This window comes from Staurois parvus, unplaced genomic scaffold (assembly GCF_062004578.1).
Source record: "Staurois parvus isolate SC_StPar_1 unplaced genomic scaffold, SC_StPar_1.0 ptg000562l, whole genome shotgun sequence".
NCBI classification, from domain to species: Eukaryota; Metazoa; Chordata; class Amphibia; order Anura; family Ranidae; genus Staurois; species Staurois parvus.
The window spans coordinates 2,078,949-2,099,939 of record NW_028318358.1 but is presented as its reverse complement, the minus strand read 5'-3'; the positions used below and the strand labels follow the sequence as shown (position 1 = coordinate 2,099,939).

General features: G+C 40.6%; 1 protein-coding gene across 1 annotated transcript in view; it reads right to left on the bottom strand.

The window, feature by feature from the left end:
* RAPGEF3 (Rap guanine nucleotide exchange factor 3) overlaps positions 1 to 20,991 on the bottom strand; it is a 125,190-nt gene that overhangs the window by 54,780 nt on the left and 49,419 nt on the right. The window contains exons 2-4 of the mRNA XM_089691388.1: positions 17,866 to 17,919; positions 9,041 to 9,147; positions 1,624 to 1,745 (exon numbers count right to left, since the gene is read on the bottom strand). Of these exons, the coding sequence (XP_089547514.1) occupies positions 1,624 to 1,745; positions 9,041 to 9,147; positions 17,866 to 17,919 (283 nt within the window). The remainder of the gene's footprint in view (positions 1 to 1,623; positions 1,746 to 9,040; positions 9,148 to 17,865; positions 17,920 to 20,991) is intronic.

The following is a 20,991-nucleotide window of genomic DNA, read 5'->3' as shown; positions in this document are numbered from 1 at the left end:
CCAAAAGGTGAACTTATCCTTTAAACAAATCTTTTATATTATCAACAGATTCAAGTAATGATAGCTAAATCCACTAATTCATTTTAAAGGACTAATAAACCTAAATACACATCGGTACATAGAAAAGATTTAATACTATCAACATTTGCAAATAGATATGCAAAGGCTTTAAGATGCAGATCTTTGAAATAACTTTGTGATGGCTGCAGAAGATATTTTTCTACACGCAGCCAGCATGCTCTCAGTAATGAAAGATAATACAGGCAGCTCTTCCCCAGCTTTTACCAAGACATAATTAGCTAATAACATTTGGCATATTGCATTAAACCATATTTTTCTTGTAATTTTATTTAAACTTATTTTTTTTTTATGTATTTATGCCAACCTAAACCAGTCTTTGTACAATAAAGACCCATAATCTAATGCATAGGTCCCAACTTTCTGAGCTGGGAAAGAGGGGCAGCTATTAGCAAATATTTTGTTAGAAAAGGACAGATCTTGTCACACAAAAAATAATTGGTTAAACCTACAAAAGTGCTTTATTTTACTGCTACAACTCCTTTATACTGACTTTTGAAAATTTACAAAGGCAGCAATTTAAATTATTATTATTATTATACAGGATTTATATAGCGCCAACAGTTTGCTCAGCACTTTACAATATAACGGGAGACAACACAGCAACAATACAGTTCAATACAAGAGGGTTAGGAGGGCCCTGCTCCTTGGAGCTTACAATCTAGGAGATATTTCATAAAAGGTTTAGCACTGGGAAACAGTTTTGTTAGAACAATAGTGCATTTTTTTATACATGTATATACATTAGGCCAAAATGAGAGACAAATGCGGAGTAAAGAGGGAAAGATGGAACTGACTCCAAAAGTGGGACAGTCCCTCCATGTCAGGCAAAGTTGGGAGCTATGTCTAATGTTCCTGCAATGCTGATACACACCCAAGGATCAATTTTTGAAGAAGCTAATTAATGTCCCACCTCTTCTCACTGTCCTAAATCTACACAAGCTATCCCCTCCCCAGTCCATCATGAATGCTGCTGCTAGACTCATACACCTCACTAACTGACCCGTGGCTGCTGTCCCCTCAGCCAATCCTTTTGCTGGTTTCCACTAGCCCAATGTATAAAATTCAAAACACTAACAACAACATACAAAGCCATCAACAACACTGCCCAACCTACCTCACCAACCTCATCTCAACATATCGGCCAAATTGTCCACTCCACAAGATCTCTTATTCTCTATTTTGTTACCTCCTCCCATGCTCACTTCCAAGACTTCTCCAGAACCTCTCCCATCCACTGGAATTTCCTACTCCTAATCCTTCTGTATTGTAACTCTACTGTCTCCCTTTATATTGTAAGGTGCTGTACAAACTGTTGTCACTATATAAATCCTGTATAATAATAATTAACCAGTATGTTGTTGGATTGTAGGAGGAAGCTGGAGCACCCAGAGAAAACCTGCACAAATAGAACAAGAATATTACATTTTTATTTATTCTTCTGGAAACTGAACTCAAGATCTTTGTCCTGCATATTAGAAGTGCTTACCACTTAGGATTAACATGGATGTTCTCTAAATTTGTATTTAGCATTTTGCTGCTTACCATGTACAAGGGCCCCTTCATCCAGAAGCACCTGCCATATGCCCACAGCCTGGGAACGTGATTGGAGGCCGGAGCTGATGGTAATAAGCCAGTCTACAAGCTCCTTTCCTGAGCAGCACTGCCTGGGAGATAAATAGTAACAAAAAGTAAAAAGGTAATACAATACATTTGGATAAACATATTCAAAATATGTATAGACATTAACAGTACAAAACATAAACCTGTATAACAAAACATATTGTTCACAGGACACATAGTTGTTATAATATTAAACAGAACTGAAGGCAAAACTTTTTTTTTCAGTTTGGATAGAATAAGGGAGGGTTATAACTATCAGTTTTTTGACCATCTGTGTCTAACTGGGGAGATTTCCCTTCACTATCTGTCCCATAGCCTAAAAAGTGTGGGAAATCCCTGGTAGTCGCTGGTAGAACTAATGTCCCCATTGGAAGATTTCCCCTTGATTCTTATTCTGACCACTTCAAATGTGTGATTTTCTTTTACTTTCACTCTCAGTGATAACAGTCACCATGACAAATAGATAGAGGGGGATTGTCCCTAAGGAGGACAGAGACAGCAATAAAAACCTGAGAGGGGTTCTAATCCCTCTCCACTCTATCCAAAACTAAAAAAAATAAAAAAAAGTTTGCCTTCAGTTACACTTTAACAAGCTACTGAAAACCTGTAACCTGTACATTTGAATGCTAGCTTCCTGGCTGTCTCTCACTTTAATTATTTTGAGCAAATATGCTACAGCAAAATTTAAAGTGGTTCTAAAGACTGAAGGTTTTTTATCTTCATACATTCTACGTATGAAGGTAAAAAACCTTCTATGTGCAGCATCCCCCCTAGCCCCCCCCCTAATACTCACCTAAGCCTCCTCTCGATCCAGTGCTGTGCACTGGAGTCTCAGCTATCCCTAGACTCCCTCTCCTCATTGGCTGAGACAGAAGCAGGAGCCATTTGCTCCCACTGCTGTCAATCACAGCCAGTAAGCCAATGAAAAGAGAAAGGGGCCGGGGCCGGCTCCATGTGGAATGGATACAGGAGCAGCAGGTGCCCCCATAGCAGACTGCTTGCTGTGGGGGTACCTGTCTGGAGGGAGGGGCCAGGAACACCAGCAGGGAACCTGAGAAGAGGAGGATTGGGCTGCTTTGTGAAAAAACATTGCACACAGCAAGTATAGACATGTTTTTTTTTTGTTTAGTTTTTTTTTAAATAAGCCTTTAGAATCACTTTAAGGGCTGTACTCCAATCCAGAGGGGCAACACCATATACAAGAAAAACAGTAGTAGTAGAGCTCACTTTTTGCTGTACCATATTTGCTTTCCACTGTAAGTAAGGCCCTCTTTTGACCAGCTGTCTTGTTTATATGAGCAACCTATATCTTGTGATATGTGGGAGAGATTTACTAAAACTGGAGCACACAGAATCTGGTGTAGCTGTGCATAATAACCAATCAGCTTACATGTTTTATTTATAAAGCTTAATTGAACAAGCTGAAGTTGGAAGCTGATTGGTTACTGCGCACAGCTGCTCCAGATCCTGTGCGCTCCAGTTTTAGTAAACCTCGTCCCCTATGGTTTGTGCGCAGATTCTTTTCTCTTCTTGGTCAGTTCAATCATTTCTGACAAAGCCTGCAGATAAGGAATTCAGAACTTCTGAGCTATATACTTGTTCTGAAAGGTGAAGCAAATACAGCCTATTGGATCAGTATAGCAGACATGCAAATAGCATTTTCTAAGGAGAGATTCCTCATTCTTTCAGTACAGTGAAATTGTGAACATTTTCCTTTCCACTAGATGGCATCATTTGTATCAGGAAAGTATTATACAGTACTGTGTTGGTTGTCAATGAACATAGCAAATTTGGAGTTTCTTCATTAAAACCAACCACATTTAAACAGTGAGCATTTTCACTGGGATCTACTCTGCTTATAGGATTGTTGAAAGTCTGAATGTGTAGGTGATTATTTCTTTGCATGCGTGGATTCCACCTGTGACTCATACATTTATAAAAATCCTTTATCCAGGGCTTTTTTTCTCAAAAAAATAGGTGCAGGAACTCCCCCCTTCTGAGTCACTTCCTGTCTCCACCCCCTACTCACCTCCCAGTACCGAACCTTATAAAGAATACAGAGCCAAGTGTCATTTTGCGGTGATAAATAATTTGTATGACATTTGTGGATAGCAAGAAAATCAGAAAAATAGATCCCCAGCCATCAACAATAGACCTACCCCAGCAACAATAGATTCCTCCAGCAACAATGGTCCCCCCCCAAAAAAAATACCACCTAAGCAAAAATAGACCCCCAGCAGCTGAAACAGATCTTCCCAGAAACCAGCATCAATAGATTCTCCAGCAGCCAGCAACAATGGCAAATAGAGCACTCCCTCAACAGTAGATCCCTTCCACCAACAATTTACCCCCATCAACAATTGATCCCCCACCAGCAACAATAGACCATCACTCAAAAATAGACCCCCATTCAGTGACAATAGATCCCACAGCAGCCAGCAACAATAGATCCTCTAGCACACCCCAGCACCCCTTACCATTACATACATTCAGTGCTGGAGGTGCCTGAACTGTGTTCCCCCACATTCCCACTGAAAAAAAGCCCTGCCTTTATCCCATGTACTCCAATCAGTTTGCTTTATTTTGTTATCAATAAGCTGCAGATTATTCAAAAAGCCACAAAAGATTGGAACACAAATCCCAGACCACAGCATTTCTCATATATATATGTTGTGTGCACACCATTTGTTTTTGGCCTGGGGGCTCCACAAGTACAACAGTTCCATAGTTAAAGGGAGCTGTCAAAAAGCAAAACACCTGTGTCAGAAGCCTTAGATAAAAGCTGTTATTTTCTGACTTCCAGGTGGCATTCTAGGGCACGGAAGCTGAACCCAGTGTCAATGACGTCACTGTTCTAGAGTGTCCTATGGAGACCATGTTTATTTTCTTACTTGTATGTGGTTGATACAAATACACCTTCAGCTTTCGGTACCTAAATGACCTCCAAATGTCTATATAGCCTGGGGGTTCCTAGAAATGACTTGTTTCCTCTACATATGACTACAAGAAAGACCCTCAATAGACAGGAAAGAGTGACAGACAGCCTATCATTCCATCAGTGGCAGGCCGTGCATTTCACACCTAGGTCTTCAGTGATGTCCTGCCTGAATTAATTCAGCACTTTTTGGCTGTAACCTTAAAAATTTAGCATGGAAAAAATGGGGACATGGAAAAAGCTGGGCCTGGATTAGCCAGGGTTGACTGTATAAAAAAATATAAATAAAATACATTATACTAACCAAAACTACTGATTATCTGTACACAATTCCCATCCTCCTTTCTTTCCTTAAGAAGAGTTCAATTACTACAGGTTATCTATGAGTTTCAGTTCCAACAATAAGTTCTTTTCTAACATTGTGGAGGCTAATGCTGAAAGTCGAGTCTGTCTAGTAGTATTTCCGGCATAAATTTTAATTCACTTTAGGCCTTTAATTCCTGTTAGAAGGAGCCAACATATCGTGACGTCACAGCCGCCTGGAGCCACGAGGAGGCCCGATGGCCATCTTAACTAAGGGGTCAGTACTACTCTTTACCACTACTGTGTTTTTTGAGTGTTATACTACCCTGTTTTACTCACTTATATTCTGAATAAAATCATCAAAATACTACACTATGGGCACCTGTTCTTTGGCTCCCATTGGCGCTAATTAATTTCCAGGATACCCTATTGCAATGCACTACCACCAGAGGGAGGGAGCCCTGTACCCAGGCTGTGCACCCATCCAACCTTAAGGGGACCTCTGAACCTAGCAGTTCTACCACACACTACCAAGACAAGATTATCTATCCTTAGATGGAAGCTCACCTACTCCGCCTACATAAGTGACCCTGGTGGATATTGATTACATGCGCATTATCCATGTGCGTTCGGTGAGTGCACACTTTTATCATTTGTTCCTGCCACAAACTTGTCCTGGTATCCTGCTATAAGTGGATTATCCTTAATTTTTATGAACTGTTCATTTATGCTTCTATTTTTTGAGGACATTTTATTATTCGTTTATACCTATTATCTAGCGCTGCACTTTGTTTTATTTGGTACTTCATAAGGTTTGATACTGATGTAGCGCTATAAATAAACTAATACCTTTTATACACAATATATTATAGTAATGCACAATTATATACACATCTAATTCAGGTGATATTAGTAGGTGATTAGTGCTATATAGACAGTCAGGTCCATAAATATTGGGACATCGACACAATTCTAACTTTTTTGGCTCTATACACCACCACAATGGATTTGAAATGAAATGAACAAGATGTGCTTTAACTGCAGACTGTCAGCTTTAATTTGAGGGTAATTACATCCAAATCAGGTGAACGGTGTAGGAATTACAACAGTTTGCATATGTGCCTCCCACTTGTTAAGGGACCAAAAGTAATGGGACAATTGGCTTCTCAGCCGTTCCATGGCCAGGTGTGTGTTATTTCCTCATTATCCCAATTACAATGAGCAGATAAAAGGTCCAGAGTTCATTTCAAGTGTGCTATTTGCATTTGGAATCTGTTGCTGTCAACTCTCAAGATGAGATCCAAAGAGCTGTCACTATCAGTGAAGCAAACCATCATTAGGCTGAAAAAACAAAACAAACCCATCAGAGAGATAGCAAAAACATTAGGCGTGGCCAAAACAACTGTTTGGAACATTCTTAAAAAGAAGGAACGCATCGGTGAGCTCAGCAACACCAAAAGACCCGGAAGACCACGGAAAACAACTGTGGTGGATGACCGAAGAATTCTTTCCCTGGTGAAGAAAACACCCTTCACAACAGTTGGCCAGATCAAGAACACTCTCCAGGAGGTAGGTGTATGTGTGTCAAAGTCAATAATCAAGAGAAGACTTCACCAGAGTGAATACAGAGGGTTCACCACAAGATGTAAACCATTGGTGAGCCTCAAAAACAGGAAGGCCAGATTAGAGTTTGCCAAACGACATCTAAAAAAGCCTTCACAGTTCTGGAACAACATCCTATGGACAGATGAGACCAAGATCTACTTGTACCAGAGTGATGGGAAGAGAGAGTATGGAGAAGGAAAGGAACTGCTCATGATCCTAAGCATACCACCTCATCAGTGAAGCATGGTGGTGGTAGTGTCATGGCGTGGGCATGTATGGCTGCCAATGGAACTGCTTCTCTTGTATTTATTGATGATGTGACTGCTGACAAAAGCAGCAGGATGAATTCTGAAGTGTTTCGGGCAATTTTATCTGCTCATATTCAGCCAAATGCTTCAGAACTCATTGGACGCCGCTTCACAGTGCAGATGGACAATGACCCAAAGCATACTGCAAAAGCAACCAAAGAGTTTTTTAAGGGAAAGAAGTGGAATATTATGCAATGGCCAAGTCAATCACCTGACCTGAATCTGATTGAGCATGCATTTCACTTGCTGAAGACAAAACTGAAGGGAAAATGCCCCAAGAACAAGCAGGAACTGAAGACAGTTGCAGTAGAGGCCTGGCAGAGCATCACCAGGGATGAAACCCAGCGTCTGGTGATGTCTATGCGTTCCAGACTTCAGGCTGTAATTGACTGCAAAGGATTTGCAACCAAGTATTAAAAAGTGAAAGTTTGATTTATGATTATTATTCTGTCCCATTACTTTTGGTTCCTTAATAAGTGGGAGGCACATATGCAAACTGTTGTACTTCCTACACCGTTCACCTGATTTGGATGTAAATACCCTGAAATTAAAGCTGACAGTCTGCAGTTAAAGCACATCTTGTTTGTTTCATTTCAAATCCATTGTGGTAGTGTATAGAGCCAAAAATGTTAGAATTGTGTCGATGTCCCAATATTTATGGACCTGACTGTATCAAAACAAAATATTCAAGTGATAATTCAAAATAATAAGTGGCACACAGTGATTCCCTATACAGGGATATAAGTCACCATATATAGGTGATATAATTGCAAATGTCCACAGCAACCAGTGATTTCACATATGAGATAGCACCCACAATTCTTCAAAAACATGCTCCTGTGTTGGTGCAGGTGGTGAGAAATAATCCTAAATGGTAGGCTTGCCCGCTCACCTTCCCCCTGCGACCCACAGGGCCCATAATGCCTTATGGATCAGTGAGGATCCTGCATGCTCCTCTCCAGGGTACAAGTAGCTCCACCAATCTCAATAGCCTTTGGTCCTCCTTCAGTAACTTGGTATATACCCTTGTAAACTCGTGATGTTTTGGGATCATACTGTTGGAGATACAACAGCATGTACTATAAAGTATAGTGTGTTAATATCACTTGACCAGTAGATGGCACTGTACACTGAGGTTACTAGTTGTGGATATGTGTAAAACTTGTTGGTTCTCTCTCTTCCTTCCTCTCTTCAAAAACCAAGATGTCTGCTGAAATGTGTTCTGTATGTTTGCAACTTAAGCCACACAAGTAAAACAGAGTTCTGCCTCATCACAAGCTACCAGTGTCTTCTCTAACACATAACCAACACATACAACAAAAACACAAAGATCCTCCATAGTGCAAAACTGTGTAACAGGTTTAATGTGGATAAAAACGCCAAGTACAGACTCACTCAGGGAATCACTGTGTGCCACTTATTATTTTGAATTATCACTTGAATATTTTGTTTTGATATATATTGCACTAATCACCTACTAATATCACCTGAATTAGATCTGTATATAATTGTGCATTACTATCATATATTGTGTATAAAAGGTATTAGTTTATTTATAGGGCTACAGCAGTATCATACTAATTTATCTATTTGTCCAGCTTAAGGGGAGGATTGGATGTTAGCAGCTGTCCTTTATCCATAGTAGGCATAGTAGCGCAGGAGGATATACAAAATAACTTCATAAGGTTTGCTGTGATCACCTTTAGTGCTTTGGCTGCTGATTTGAGAGCGCTCACTTTTTATGTATTTATATATATTGATAGAGAGTTTCATTCAGCCACAGGTTTCCAATACAGCTGTCAGGGTACAGCAGGAGCAGCTATAAATTATAGGGTACAATTTTAAACCTTTTTGGTTTGTCTGCAAATATTTAATAAGTTAAAATGAATTTAAGGCTAGGCTCACACTGCTGCAATGTGATTTAATCTGACTTTCAGTGCGATTATGTAGTGTATCTTGGATGCAGCATTGAAAAGGTTTGTAGATCCTACGGGGCAAAAATTGCACTGGAATCACACCAAAGTAGTACAGGATCCGTTCCGTGCTGAGTTGCATTGAAAACAATGTGATTCCATTGTCTCAAGATTCTGTTCAACTCAAGTTGCATTTGAAATGACATTAGTGTGAACCAGGCCTCAAGTGCACTTCTTCAATATTCAGATCCAAAATAAGGAGGTAAGAACTGTACCTGTGATTGCGAAAGTGGTGCTTTCTGTCACGCATCAGAGTCGGTGACATGCTAAGCAGCTGAATTTGCAAAACATTTGCTGCTCTCCAAATTTTCTGTGACACCACCTGAGGGAAGAGAGATTTACATCTTGAAGACAAGTCGAAACAGTAATATAATGTCATCATAATGTAAAACAAACTACATATGCAAAGTCATGTTCAAAGAATTAGGACATTTATTTTAGCAAATATTTTCTCCTAAAGTGTCCCCAGTATGAAACATGCTCTAACCTGTGTGAGAGTTTTGAGTAAAAATATCTGCAAAATTGATAATGAATTCAATAGGGGGGATTTACTAAAATGGGTGCACTCAGAATCTGGTACAGCTGTGCATGATAACCAATCAGCTATTAACTTAAGCTTGTTCGATTAAACTTTGACAATAAACCCTGGAAGCTGATTGGTTTCTATGCACAGCTGCACCAACTTTTGCACCATATAATTTTAGTAAATAACCCAGATGCGTATTAAATATATTAAGAATTGTCAATAATTTTTGTGATGTGTTGAAGTGTTACTAAACCCACAACAGTAAAATCAGTCTATATATGCAGTAAAGCATGGTTGTTATTATCACTGTTGAAAATAAGGGGTTAATCCTCCTCATTGTGGATGTTTGATACTGTCATCTCTGATCCTCCCCTTCTTCTACTGTCCCCAATCCATCTTCCGATAGAGCAGAGCCTTGGGGCAAGCTGCACCTTCTACTGTCCCCAATCCATCTTCTGACAGAACAGAGCCTTGGGGCAAGCTGCACATGCTCAGTTTGGTGTGTATTGCTAGAGAGTTGGGGTTTTTTTCTGGAGAAGGTGCATGTGATCAGAACAGGGCCAATCAGCACTGCCCAGACAGAGGGTCAGGGATCCTGCAGCCTCATAGGACAATCAGGGGAGAATGAAAACTCCTCCTACAAGCTTTAACCAGTGCACAGCTGGACACTGATAGAAGTCACAAGACTGCTCTAACTGCTGGTGAGAAAAGGTCTTTAGCTGTTTATATTTACTAAAATAATTGCATTTCCATGTTCTGTGTACTGTGAGAGACCAGCTATAGTGAATGCAGGGTCCTAGGTTTAGTAACACTTTAATGTCCAATGCGTAAAGACAGCCCCCTTATTTGTATTGGATGGCTTATATACACCAAAAAGGCGCATCCAATATAATTATAATGCAGCCCTCTCCAACACATGGTAGTGTGTCATCTTGCAAAGTGGCTGCATTGTAAAGGTGCAGTGGGGTGCCGTTATGAATGAATGGCACCACAGCACACCAACACACTACATGGGTTTTTCTACATAGCTGCAATACCACAGTGTGAACCCACCCCTTGTGTACTCCACTAAGTCTTGAACACACAAGAACCTGGAAGGAACACTTCAAATGCTTGGTGAAAACATTACCACTGAGCCAAATGACTCATGGCAGATGAAAAGCTTTTGTTCTACTTTGTACAACCTACAAATTCAGTCTACAAGCATCATATAAATCAGCTTCTATTGCTTTAAATGTGGCTCACCCAAAGGCTGATGCCAGATGGGCGACTGCTGTTAGCGATCCTGTGGCTGGCAATTTGTTGGAATTGCCAGTGGCAGAATTGCTCAAGAGATGTCTGTTTGTCCCTATGGAATGTGTTCCCACTATAGATAAGGCAGCAAGATGTCACTCCCACTGCTATCAATTGAGATTCAGCAGCATTTGGGCCAGTGACAGCGGGCTTTGTCCATGTCTGTTCTGCAGAAACTGAATGGAGGATGTGTCTTCTGTTCATTCTGCTCTGATCAGCAGGAGATCTGTGAGCAGATTCCCTGTTGATCTGGACAGAGTCCGCCCCATGTGAAATGGGCCCAAGGGGGGCAGAGCTTTTTTTTTTAATCAGTATATACTTCCTAAACCTGCCTATACACTAGTAGAGTTTTATTTTAAAAAATTTCATTTTAGGATTTTCTACTCGTTAGTGGGGTCTCTATTCATTTTTGACTGCAGTGAATGGAAAATTCAAAGAAGCAAGAAATTATTTCTTAAATGATTAAATCTCTAACAGTAAATTTGGTTTTCATTTGGGATAGCCCATTCATTCCAAAATTAATTATGAAAATTGTAAAAAGCAGACAAAATTTTAAAGTACTTTCGCATTTGTCATCAAATGTACTGAAAATGCTCATACGAACTTTTGTTTGAAAATCTACTAGTGTACGGCCAGCTTAAGCCAGGGCTTAAAATTTCAAGTCCTGAGCTACTAGCCAGGCCTTAAGAGTTACTCGCCACCAGTTGCCCCACCCAACCCCTACCCTGCTACACCCCTAATTCCGTCCCTAAACACGCCCTCGTAAATTATTTCATGAAATTACACTGTTAAATGTTACCCACATTACATCAGGGTCCCCAGAGTCCCCCCACATTACATCAGGGCCTCCAATGTCCCCCTAAACACTCCATCATACTTAGACCATGCACCGCATATAACCATAACCCCCCATAATCTGTCACTCACAAAACCATAACTCTACCAAGCATATCCTACCTACTATCCAACCCAGCAATACCGCAAATGCCCCATACTCTACCACCCATAATAACCACATAATCCTGAACCTGACCAAACCACCCATACATGTAGGTTTACATACAGACACATGTACATACACACACACGTATACACACACAGACATGTACATACACACACAAGCATGTGCACACACACATACAGACACATGTATATATACACACATACAGACACATGTATACACACACAGACACACATACATGTACATGCACACAAACACATTTACATACACACAAACACATGTACATACATACACATGTACATACACACAGACAAGTACACACAGATACATGTACGTATACACATGTATGTACATACACACAAACACACACACATGTACATGCACACACACATATGTACTCGCACACAGACACATGTACAGATACACACATGTACATACACAGAGACACGTACATGCATACACACACATACAAATACACACACACACATACACGTACACACATACAAATACATACACACAAATACGCACACACACATACAAATACACACACACACACACACACACATACAAATACACACACATACAAATACACACACACACAAATACACACACACATACAAACTATAAAAAGTTGCAGTACTTCGTTGTTCACTCACAGAGCCGGGTACTGCACTCTAGGGGGAGGCAGAGAGCACAGCACACACTCCTTCCTTTGTTTTCACTTTGCTCAACTATTGAGCAGTCTGACGGCTCCCAGTGCGAGTGACAGATCCGACCCTGAGTTCCGAGCCTGCTCAGCAAGACGGCCCTGGGAAATTTCAAGGCCTGGCTTAAGCTATACACAGAAGGGCAGAAAAGAAACTGCTGTGTGTTACTTGTAAATCTATCAGTTAACAGTATGACCCCTCTACCATTCCTTGCAGTACAGGTACTAACAGTATACATAGTAAGTCTGCTGCATGAAGGGGACAGCCACAGAAGAAGAACAGTGACTGGTTTCAGTGATATCCTGCATACACGTACCACAGATCCACACATGACCTGCTGTGTGTCTGTACATGTGCAAAAGGAGCAAGCACCCACGGGTCACTTACATGCTATAGAAACTGGTTAGGTAGGGTGAAGTTCCTTTTTTAAAGTGGTTGTAACCCTCAGACATGAAATATGAACAAAGCATATCCTTCTACAGTGTGTGCTTGTCTCAATTAAGAGCACTAAGTGCCATTTCTATGTGTTGCCTCATTCCTCTGTTATCAGAATGAATCAATTCTCACAAGTTCTCCTGACATCAAAAGAAAAAAAGGTAACGGGGAAGGGATCTCCAGCACACAGCCTGTGATTGCAGCCTCAGCTCTGTTCCTGTGTGCTGTATGAAGGGGAGGGGGTGTCCCTTCTCCAGTGTGTAATTTCAACTCTCTGCCCCTTTTTTTCTGACAGCTCAGACAAGCTTTATATGTTCTGGACTTTGAATGGATGTAGAGAAGACTGCAGATAAACAGGTACAGGTACAGTTACAGGATTGATTTCATCTCTGTGTATCACCCGAGGCCATTCACTTTACTGGGTATACAGTATGTAAGGGTGTACAAGTGCTTTAAGTTACATGAGCTCTCACTAACTATAAGACAAAAGTGGCCCTGTCACTAAAAGTCACACTCCATACCATATCATATTATAAGTTTGTTTTTACCATGAATAAAACATTGTTCCAACTGATCCCTCTTAAAGGGGAAGTTCTGTATAGCCAAAGCTATTTTGGCTGTACTTCTGGGGATCACAGGAGTGCACTTCGTTCTTTATTCTTGTGACCTGTTTTCAGCTGACAGCAGACTAAAGTCTGCTGTTGGCTGATGTCACAGAGCTGGTCCAGGCTCTGAAATGATCCCAACCATATGGTTGGGATGCACTCAAAAGCCGGGACCAGCAGCTTGCTCAACCTCTCAACAAGCTGCTGAGAGCCAGAGCCAGCTACTCCCACCCATCCACAGCCTGGCACACTAGTGAAAGCTGGAGGGGCAGAGCAGAGTGACGGTGACTGACATTCACGGCTTTCTGCTTACTGAAGTCTGAGAACTGAGCGATCAGCAGTCTTTGATAGCTCAGTTCTCAGTCTTAGAGCCAACAGGGTACAGATGCAGCATCGATCAGCCTAGGTGAGTATAAATGTTTATTTCTTTGCAAAACCATACTTCTCTTTTAAGTGACCTAAAGCCTATGCAAAGATCACATTGTTTCTGGCTACCAGAAAAAATTTAAGTCCTTACATTCAAGTTCTTACAGATTGCAGATGTCTATTGCTTTCAGTCAGACAAACTATGCATGATAAACGTGCAGCAAGATAAGAGGATCAGCAGGGAACAGCTATGGCACAATACCAGACAGGAAACACAGCCTACATATGTAATGAGTAAATATCTAAAATACATAAAAAAGACTATGGTTTCCTTTTAAGTCTCTCCTGAGTTAGGGCAAAACATAAATAACCAAATGGTTGCCTGGACATCATGCTGACCCTCTAGAGTCTTGAGTCACTGACCTGGTATGTGGATAAAAAAACTCTAATGAATTATAACAGTCAGGCAACTAGTAATTTTTGAAGAAGGTCAAAAATATCTGACTGTATTTCCCTCAGGACAAGTTTCTTTTAATACTTTGTACTGTACAGTCATTTATATAACCATAAACAGGGATACAGCCAGTGACAAAAAAGTACATGGACAGTTTACTGTATGTTCTGTGCACAGCTACAACACGTGGCTATCAGATAAAAATAAATGCCATATGTGTGCTGTAGTTACAGGGTGTGTGAGACGTACTATGTTTAAAAAGGGGTGTGGTATCTGGCGAAGAACATGCCAGAACAACCCAAGTCTGCTCTCAACTTCATGCCTTGTCTTCAAAGCAGGGAAACTATTCGAATCAGACACAAGCCACTATATGTTTTTCTGCTTACGTAACCTTGAAGCTCATCCTTGGACCTGCACTGAAGATCTGGAAGAAAATTGATCAACAAATCCAATTCTAAGAAAATAGTTTCAGATGGTCTGTAGCATAGTCCCCAAGATTCCCAGAAAAAAACTGAGGGCACTTTCCTGCATCCAAAAAAACTGACAACGTGTGTGTGTCTCCCCACGTTATAAAACGTTTTATGAAACATGCAATGCAAATAACTTCAAAATGGGGGCTGTCTTGGAGAAAAAGGGAGACTTATTGACTTGGCTAAAGCAAAATATCTTTCTTGTTTTCAGGAATTATCTTGTACCAGTCATAGGGTGCTCACAACTATTCCTAATCCTTCTCCACCATGAGTTAATATCTATGTATTTAGTGTAGGTTGCTAGGCAAATTTAGTTTACCCTGTATCCAGAGGAGAAGCGGTTGATTACTTTAGTCTGCTCAATGTTTCACACGCTGCTGATCTGACTACTTCCCTCTGCATTCTAGCGGATTCTAGAATCACAGTGGGATGAAGGGCAGCTTGAATATTTATGGAGACCTGGCCAATGCCTCGGGAGGTGTGTCCAGTAGGTGACCGGAGAGTCCAGAAATAGTCTGAGACCTGGAGCAGCAGTGCAATGGGTCTAGTTCTCCAAGAGAAGTCCCCTCTCTGTCAGATCAGTGTGAAGATAAGTGTCCTCGGGCAATTCAATTTCTTGGGGTATCCCATGCTTCATCTCACCCCATCCAAGTCTAATTCTGCAATAAAAATATAAAAGACACACCTAGACTGTTTTTTGAACCAGAGAAGAGAGAAAAATGCTGTGTGCCTGTTCGTGTATGCACTAGAATTAGGGGAATGAATCTATTTTCTACTAGTGGCTTCTTTGGGGGGGGGGGGGCTACACTATCATAATATTAAGCCACTAAATCTTTACCTCCCATAATGTGTTGACTGCATAGTTTCCTCCTTGCCTCTGATGCCTGCCTTACCTACTTATACTATGCCAAAGTGCAAACTGTAGTCTATGCACCTAGGCTCTTATGCTGGATCTGCCAATTATGTAGACATCGATCTACTCTAAAAAAAATTTAGCCAAATGGTGATTCCAACCAGAGAGCTACTGAATGCATCTCAGCAGATTGAAACTCTGCCAAAATTAGACATTTTTCTTACACCTGTCACCTTAATCTATTACCTTAATCTAATATTTCTTTGTTGTTCATCTCATGCACATCACACACAGCCCACCTCAAAGGATCAGTAGAAGAGCAGGAGTGTTCATCCAGATGCTAAATGCCAAGTAAAAACCACCTCTCCAGCAAATTATACCACCCATCCATGCTCCCTCACCATCCCGAATAGCTTCAAGTGTTTAATGGTATCCAAGCTTACCTCCCCAAGTGATAATGACACATCACTGCTTTCCAACATAACAGCATTCAGGCCTGGCAATTGGCCATTGAGGGTACTTACAGCAAAGAAGCAAGAGGTCCAACAAGGCAGGGTGCAAGAAGGGAGCATGAATGTGTAGATATACCTTACTAGAGGGATGGGCTATAAGCAAAAACTGTAACTTTTCCCTAAATAAACAGGTGACAGTGTAGCCTTTGCTGTCCAACATCCTGCTTGGCAGCTGTTCGGAACTTCACAGTACTGGTAGTGCTCTCTCTCCCAATTATTGGAAAAGGGTAGAGGGATAAAATGGTGCATTATAGCAGGGTCTGGATGAAAGCTCACGTACTGAGCAGGCAAGCTGTGCTTCCTGTAAGCAGTTTAAACATAACTAAACCCAAGAACAAAATAGTAATATATTGCAGCTTACCGGTCCTTAGATGTGGTGGCTGCATTATTATTTTTTTCAGTAAGTACAGAAAATACCAGTTGATCTTGCCAAAATGCAGTGTCATTTTCACTTCCAGTGGCTGAAGTGGAAGCATAAAACAAATCTTATTTGTCTAAACCAATTATGCTGTGATCCCCTATGTAATGGAGATGAACGAAGGCATACATGTCTGCCCTGGGTCACTACACTAATATTTCTATCCTTTCTATGGAATGAGCCACCTTGCCACCTAAGAATTGGTAAACTGCAGTATATTCAGTTTTTGGTTTTTGGGCTTAGATATCATCAAGAATAATTGCTATGTGCAGCATTGTTAAAATCTCCACGGCTTGTCATGTCAGCTTTCATGTATGAGGAATGAGCGTGATCATGAAAGGCATGTGAGGTTATAAATGGGGCACTTTCAACTTTTAAAACATTTTTTTTTACACTGTCACTCTAAATTTTTTCTTATCACTTATATTGCTGCTACAAGGAATGTAAACATCCCTTGTGACATCAATAGTCATGTGACAAGTACTCGATCAATAAGACCCCAAATCCTTCCTCTGCCCTTAAAAGCATTTTATGCTGGTGGAAGCACTGACTGGTCAATAGGGTGTTCCCGTGGGATGGAACAGCTCGTTAAACCAGCAGAAGGCAATGGGAGGGGGTGAATGGCAATCCAGCAGCTAGTTAGCTTCTCTGATTGCTTTTACAAGAGAGCCGACCATCGGCTCTAAAAAAACGGAACTGGAATGATACCTGCAGCTGTGGGCATCATCCCAGACATGAAGTCCAGAGACATATGGGTACACTGCGTGTTGCCAAGTGGTTACATAGAGATTACAGTGCTACCTTTGGCATTACCATCATGAGCTTTCTTTTCAGAAATAAGGAAACATTTTTGTTCAGACTGAAGTGATAGCTTCATCCTTTTCCATTATACATACAAGTGCATTGCAATGCCATTTATTTTCAAGAGCACCCCAATGCACTTAGGCAGCGCATCACAATGCATAGTAACACACACCCAAGTAGTGCACTTTTTTGTTTTTTCCAATTCAAATGAATGGGCTGCCTTAATTCAATGCACTGTAACATGCAACATAACGTGTGCAGATCAGCCCCCGCTGATTTCCTTTTTGTAACCTGTTTGCAGCCTTAGGTGACTAAGGAATTCTTCCTTACCTGACTGTAGCTCAAAGTCTGTTTTTTTAATAATAGGTACAGCTTTTTGGAAAAAATATACTGTTGTTGATTACTGTGGCATGCAAGGAATTTATTTATGCAGACCTGTAAATTTACTGAAAGGTCTAGTTCAACTTCCAATATCTATGGAGTGTACCCTTTTAATTATTTTTGCTTTGTTTAAATGGTTGAACTTTCAGACACTAATAAAGGAGGGAGATACTGGCCTATCAATGTCTCTTTCTCAATAAGCAGAACAATTCTTTAGGAAACAACCTTTTAAAAAACAAAAGAACACTGTGTTACCTGCTTCACTGTTTGGCTGTACTCCTTCGGAGATTCGGTGTCAGTAAGTGGAGTCTGAAAGACAGAAAAGAAATCTTCATTGTACAATAGACAGGTAAAAAAAGACGTCAGTGGCATCAAATTAAATTTTTCAGTTCCTTAGAGAGTTTCCTACGGAACATACTTTGAAAAGGATCAGGTTATTAAGATTTATCTCTCTTAAACAAGCTTGTATCACATATCTTCACATATGTACTGACTCTAACAATTGACAACACATGACACTTCCTATAAAACCTGAAGATGCAGCAACCACTGATATTAGCTGATGAGCTCCTAAAGGAGAAGTTTGGAGTTCACAAAAAAACAAACACACATGCTCACTTCCATACTGAAGTTACAGTTGTCTCTTGATTGTCCAGTTCTCGGTCTTCCCAGAACAGAGAGCAGTGACTGTCAGTCCCCACTCTATGCTCTGCCCCTCCAGCACTCACTGGAGTGCCAGGCTGGAGAGGGAGTAGGTGCATCAGGCAGCTAGTTGGATCCCAACAATATGGCCAGGAAACTTCCAGAGCCTGGGAATTTAGCCCACTTTCAGCTGATTCTGGGTCACATGAGAGCACAAGTAAGCACACCTACAAGGGAAGATTGGCCAAAAAAGTTTTCGCCATGCTTCTATTTTAAAGGTGATGTATAGACAAATTATGAAAAAAACATTGGCAAATTGCTTGAGTCCTGTATCAGTGAGCTTTGGGCTTGTGTCAATGGCACTGGTCTGACATCAGCTTGAGAAGCTTCTAAGATCATTCCGAATCAGCTGACAGATGCAGTTGACTTCTTTCTGACCTGCATTTAATCTGTTTCAAGCAGGTTTTGCTTTCTCCAATCGCCTATTCTGCAGTCCTTGCAGTGGCTATCCGTCAGGTTTTGCATAGATTATAAGATCCTCTTGCTCACCTATAAGGCTCTTCATGGCTTTGCAACTCCGTTATCTCCCTGAACTTTTATCAACTTACTCCGTCACTCGTAACCTCCACTCTTCAAATTCTGATCTTCTGTGTGCCCAACTCACCTACACTCAATGGGACACAGAGCTTTCACCTGCTATGCTCCAAAATTCTGGAAATTCACTTCCAAAGAACATCAGAGAGCCATCTTCTCTAAACTAATTCAAATCCAATCTAGAAACTTTTTTCTTTAGAAAAGCTTTCTGGTAATTGTCCATTTTTCCTTTTGTTTTATCCTGTGTATTTCTTGTGTTTTTGTTTCTCTTGTCTTTGTAAAGCACTTTGAGAATCTACCTTTAAAGGCAGTGTATAAAATGACGTTTATTCTTCTTATTATTACCATAGGCTTATACAACTACTGTAAATTGCACTGCATTTGGTAAATGTGTATGGACTCCACCAATTAGCTATAGGTGCCAGTTAGAGGAACCGATACCCTCCATTTTTATCCTCTTCCTATTCAGACATACAGGGCACTCCACAGGCCCCTTGAAGCATGGAGCTGGGTTGCAATTGCCACCCTTGTACATATGCCCCTGACCCCAGGGTTGAATCTACATCAGGTTTTTATGGTATTTTTAGCATTTTGATATACTGTATTACTGGTGGCTCCCCAGGTGTCTATACACATTATTAAGACCGGATTTTTTCTTCTTTTCTATGCATCAAAAAAAAGTTGACATAAGGTCTAACTCTTTGTCAGTCCATGCAACAAGAAACACACATTTTGTTTGGAGTTGGACATTAGCATTGAAAACGATTGATTGAAGATGTGAGGCATCTCTATCAGTTGACAATGACATGGACAATTTTCCAGCATGAAAGAATGTAAACATTGCGCAGACGTTGATACAAACATTGCTTTCTTCTATGGACTTTTTTTTACAAGGTCACTGTTGTACCTTCCCTTTCACCAGCTGCCACCTGGAGATTGACTTCCACCTTGGTAAAGCTGTTTGCAGAACAAACACACAGACTGCTGTTATGTGGTGGCTGAGCCAATGAATACTAGGACTCTTTCTATCAGACATGATGTAATATTGCAATAACAATTATACTTTCACCTTTCTTTGAATGCTTATATTTAACTGTGATGACACTCTATTGCTGAGCATATAAAGAACTGGCCTGTATGCATGTTCTGTGATATGACCTACTTTGACCTACCAGGACTGCCTCCTGCCCCAGCATACACATATAGTTTGCATGTACCATATCTATGTAGAGATCGGCAGTAATTGTCTACAAACCTATCTGTATACATATAAACATTGGATGTTGACAGCAGATAAAGAGCAACTGCTCTGTTTTGTCACCGGTGATTTACCTTCTGAAGTCCTGTAAATTTAAAGGACCCTTCCAGCCTAAAATGACAATTCAATTTTATGTAAACTCCAGTGAGGTTTGCTATTTGATAGCTTTTCATAATTGAGATGTTTTCTCTATAGTCCTTTCTAGTCCTGCCCACAATGAAGTCTCTTCTTTTTATATCAGAACTGTTTCTATTCCTCTTGTTGCATTCCCCTTAAAGTGGCATTAGAAATCCATGCACACTAGGCAGCAGAAAAAATGCCAGAACTGCTGGCAGGAAAAAAGCAGCAGAAAAAAAACACTCCTATGGAGCATATGGTGTACAGATTTAGGCCCATTTACATGTGTTTTTCCTCAAAACGCTAGAAAAATGTACATTTAAAAAACCTCAACATGCCTAAATGCCACATTTAGCTACATTGAGGAGCATCAAGTGTTTTTATGCCGGAAAGCTCCTCTAACAAATTATGTTTTGTTTTTCAGTCTGTAAACTCTCCTCTACAAATATGCCTGTAAACGCCCAAATGTACACGGAGACATAGAATGACATAGAGTTGCTTCTACAGGCTGAAAGAAAAACACCAAATGACTGTATAAAACAACCAACTGTGATCAAATGGCGCAATCTATCACACACCCTACCTAAAGTAAATACTCAAATAAATAAAATACAATAAAATAAATTAAATTACATTATTCCACCCCCTGTTGCTTGCTGAACACCAACAGAAGGGCAGTAGGAAGGGGGGGGAGGAGCAGGTGAGTACCTTGCCATTCTAGGCTATGGGGCTGTGGGTTTCTATTGAAGTGCACAGTGTAAAGAGACATA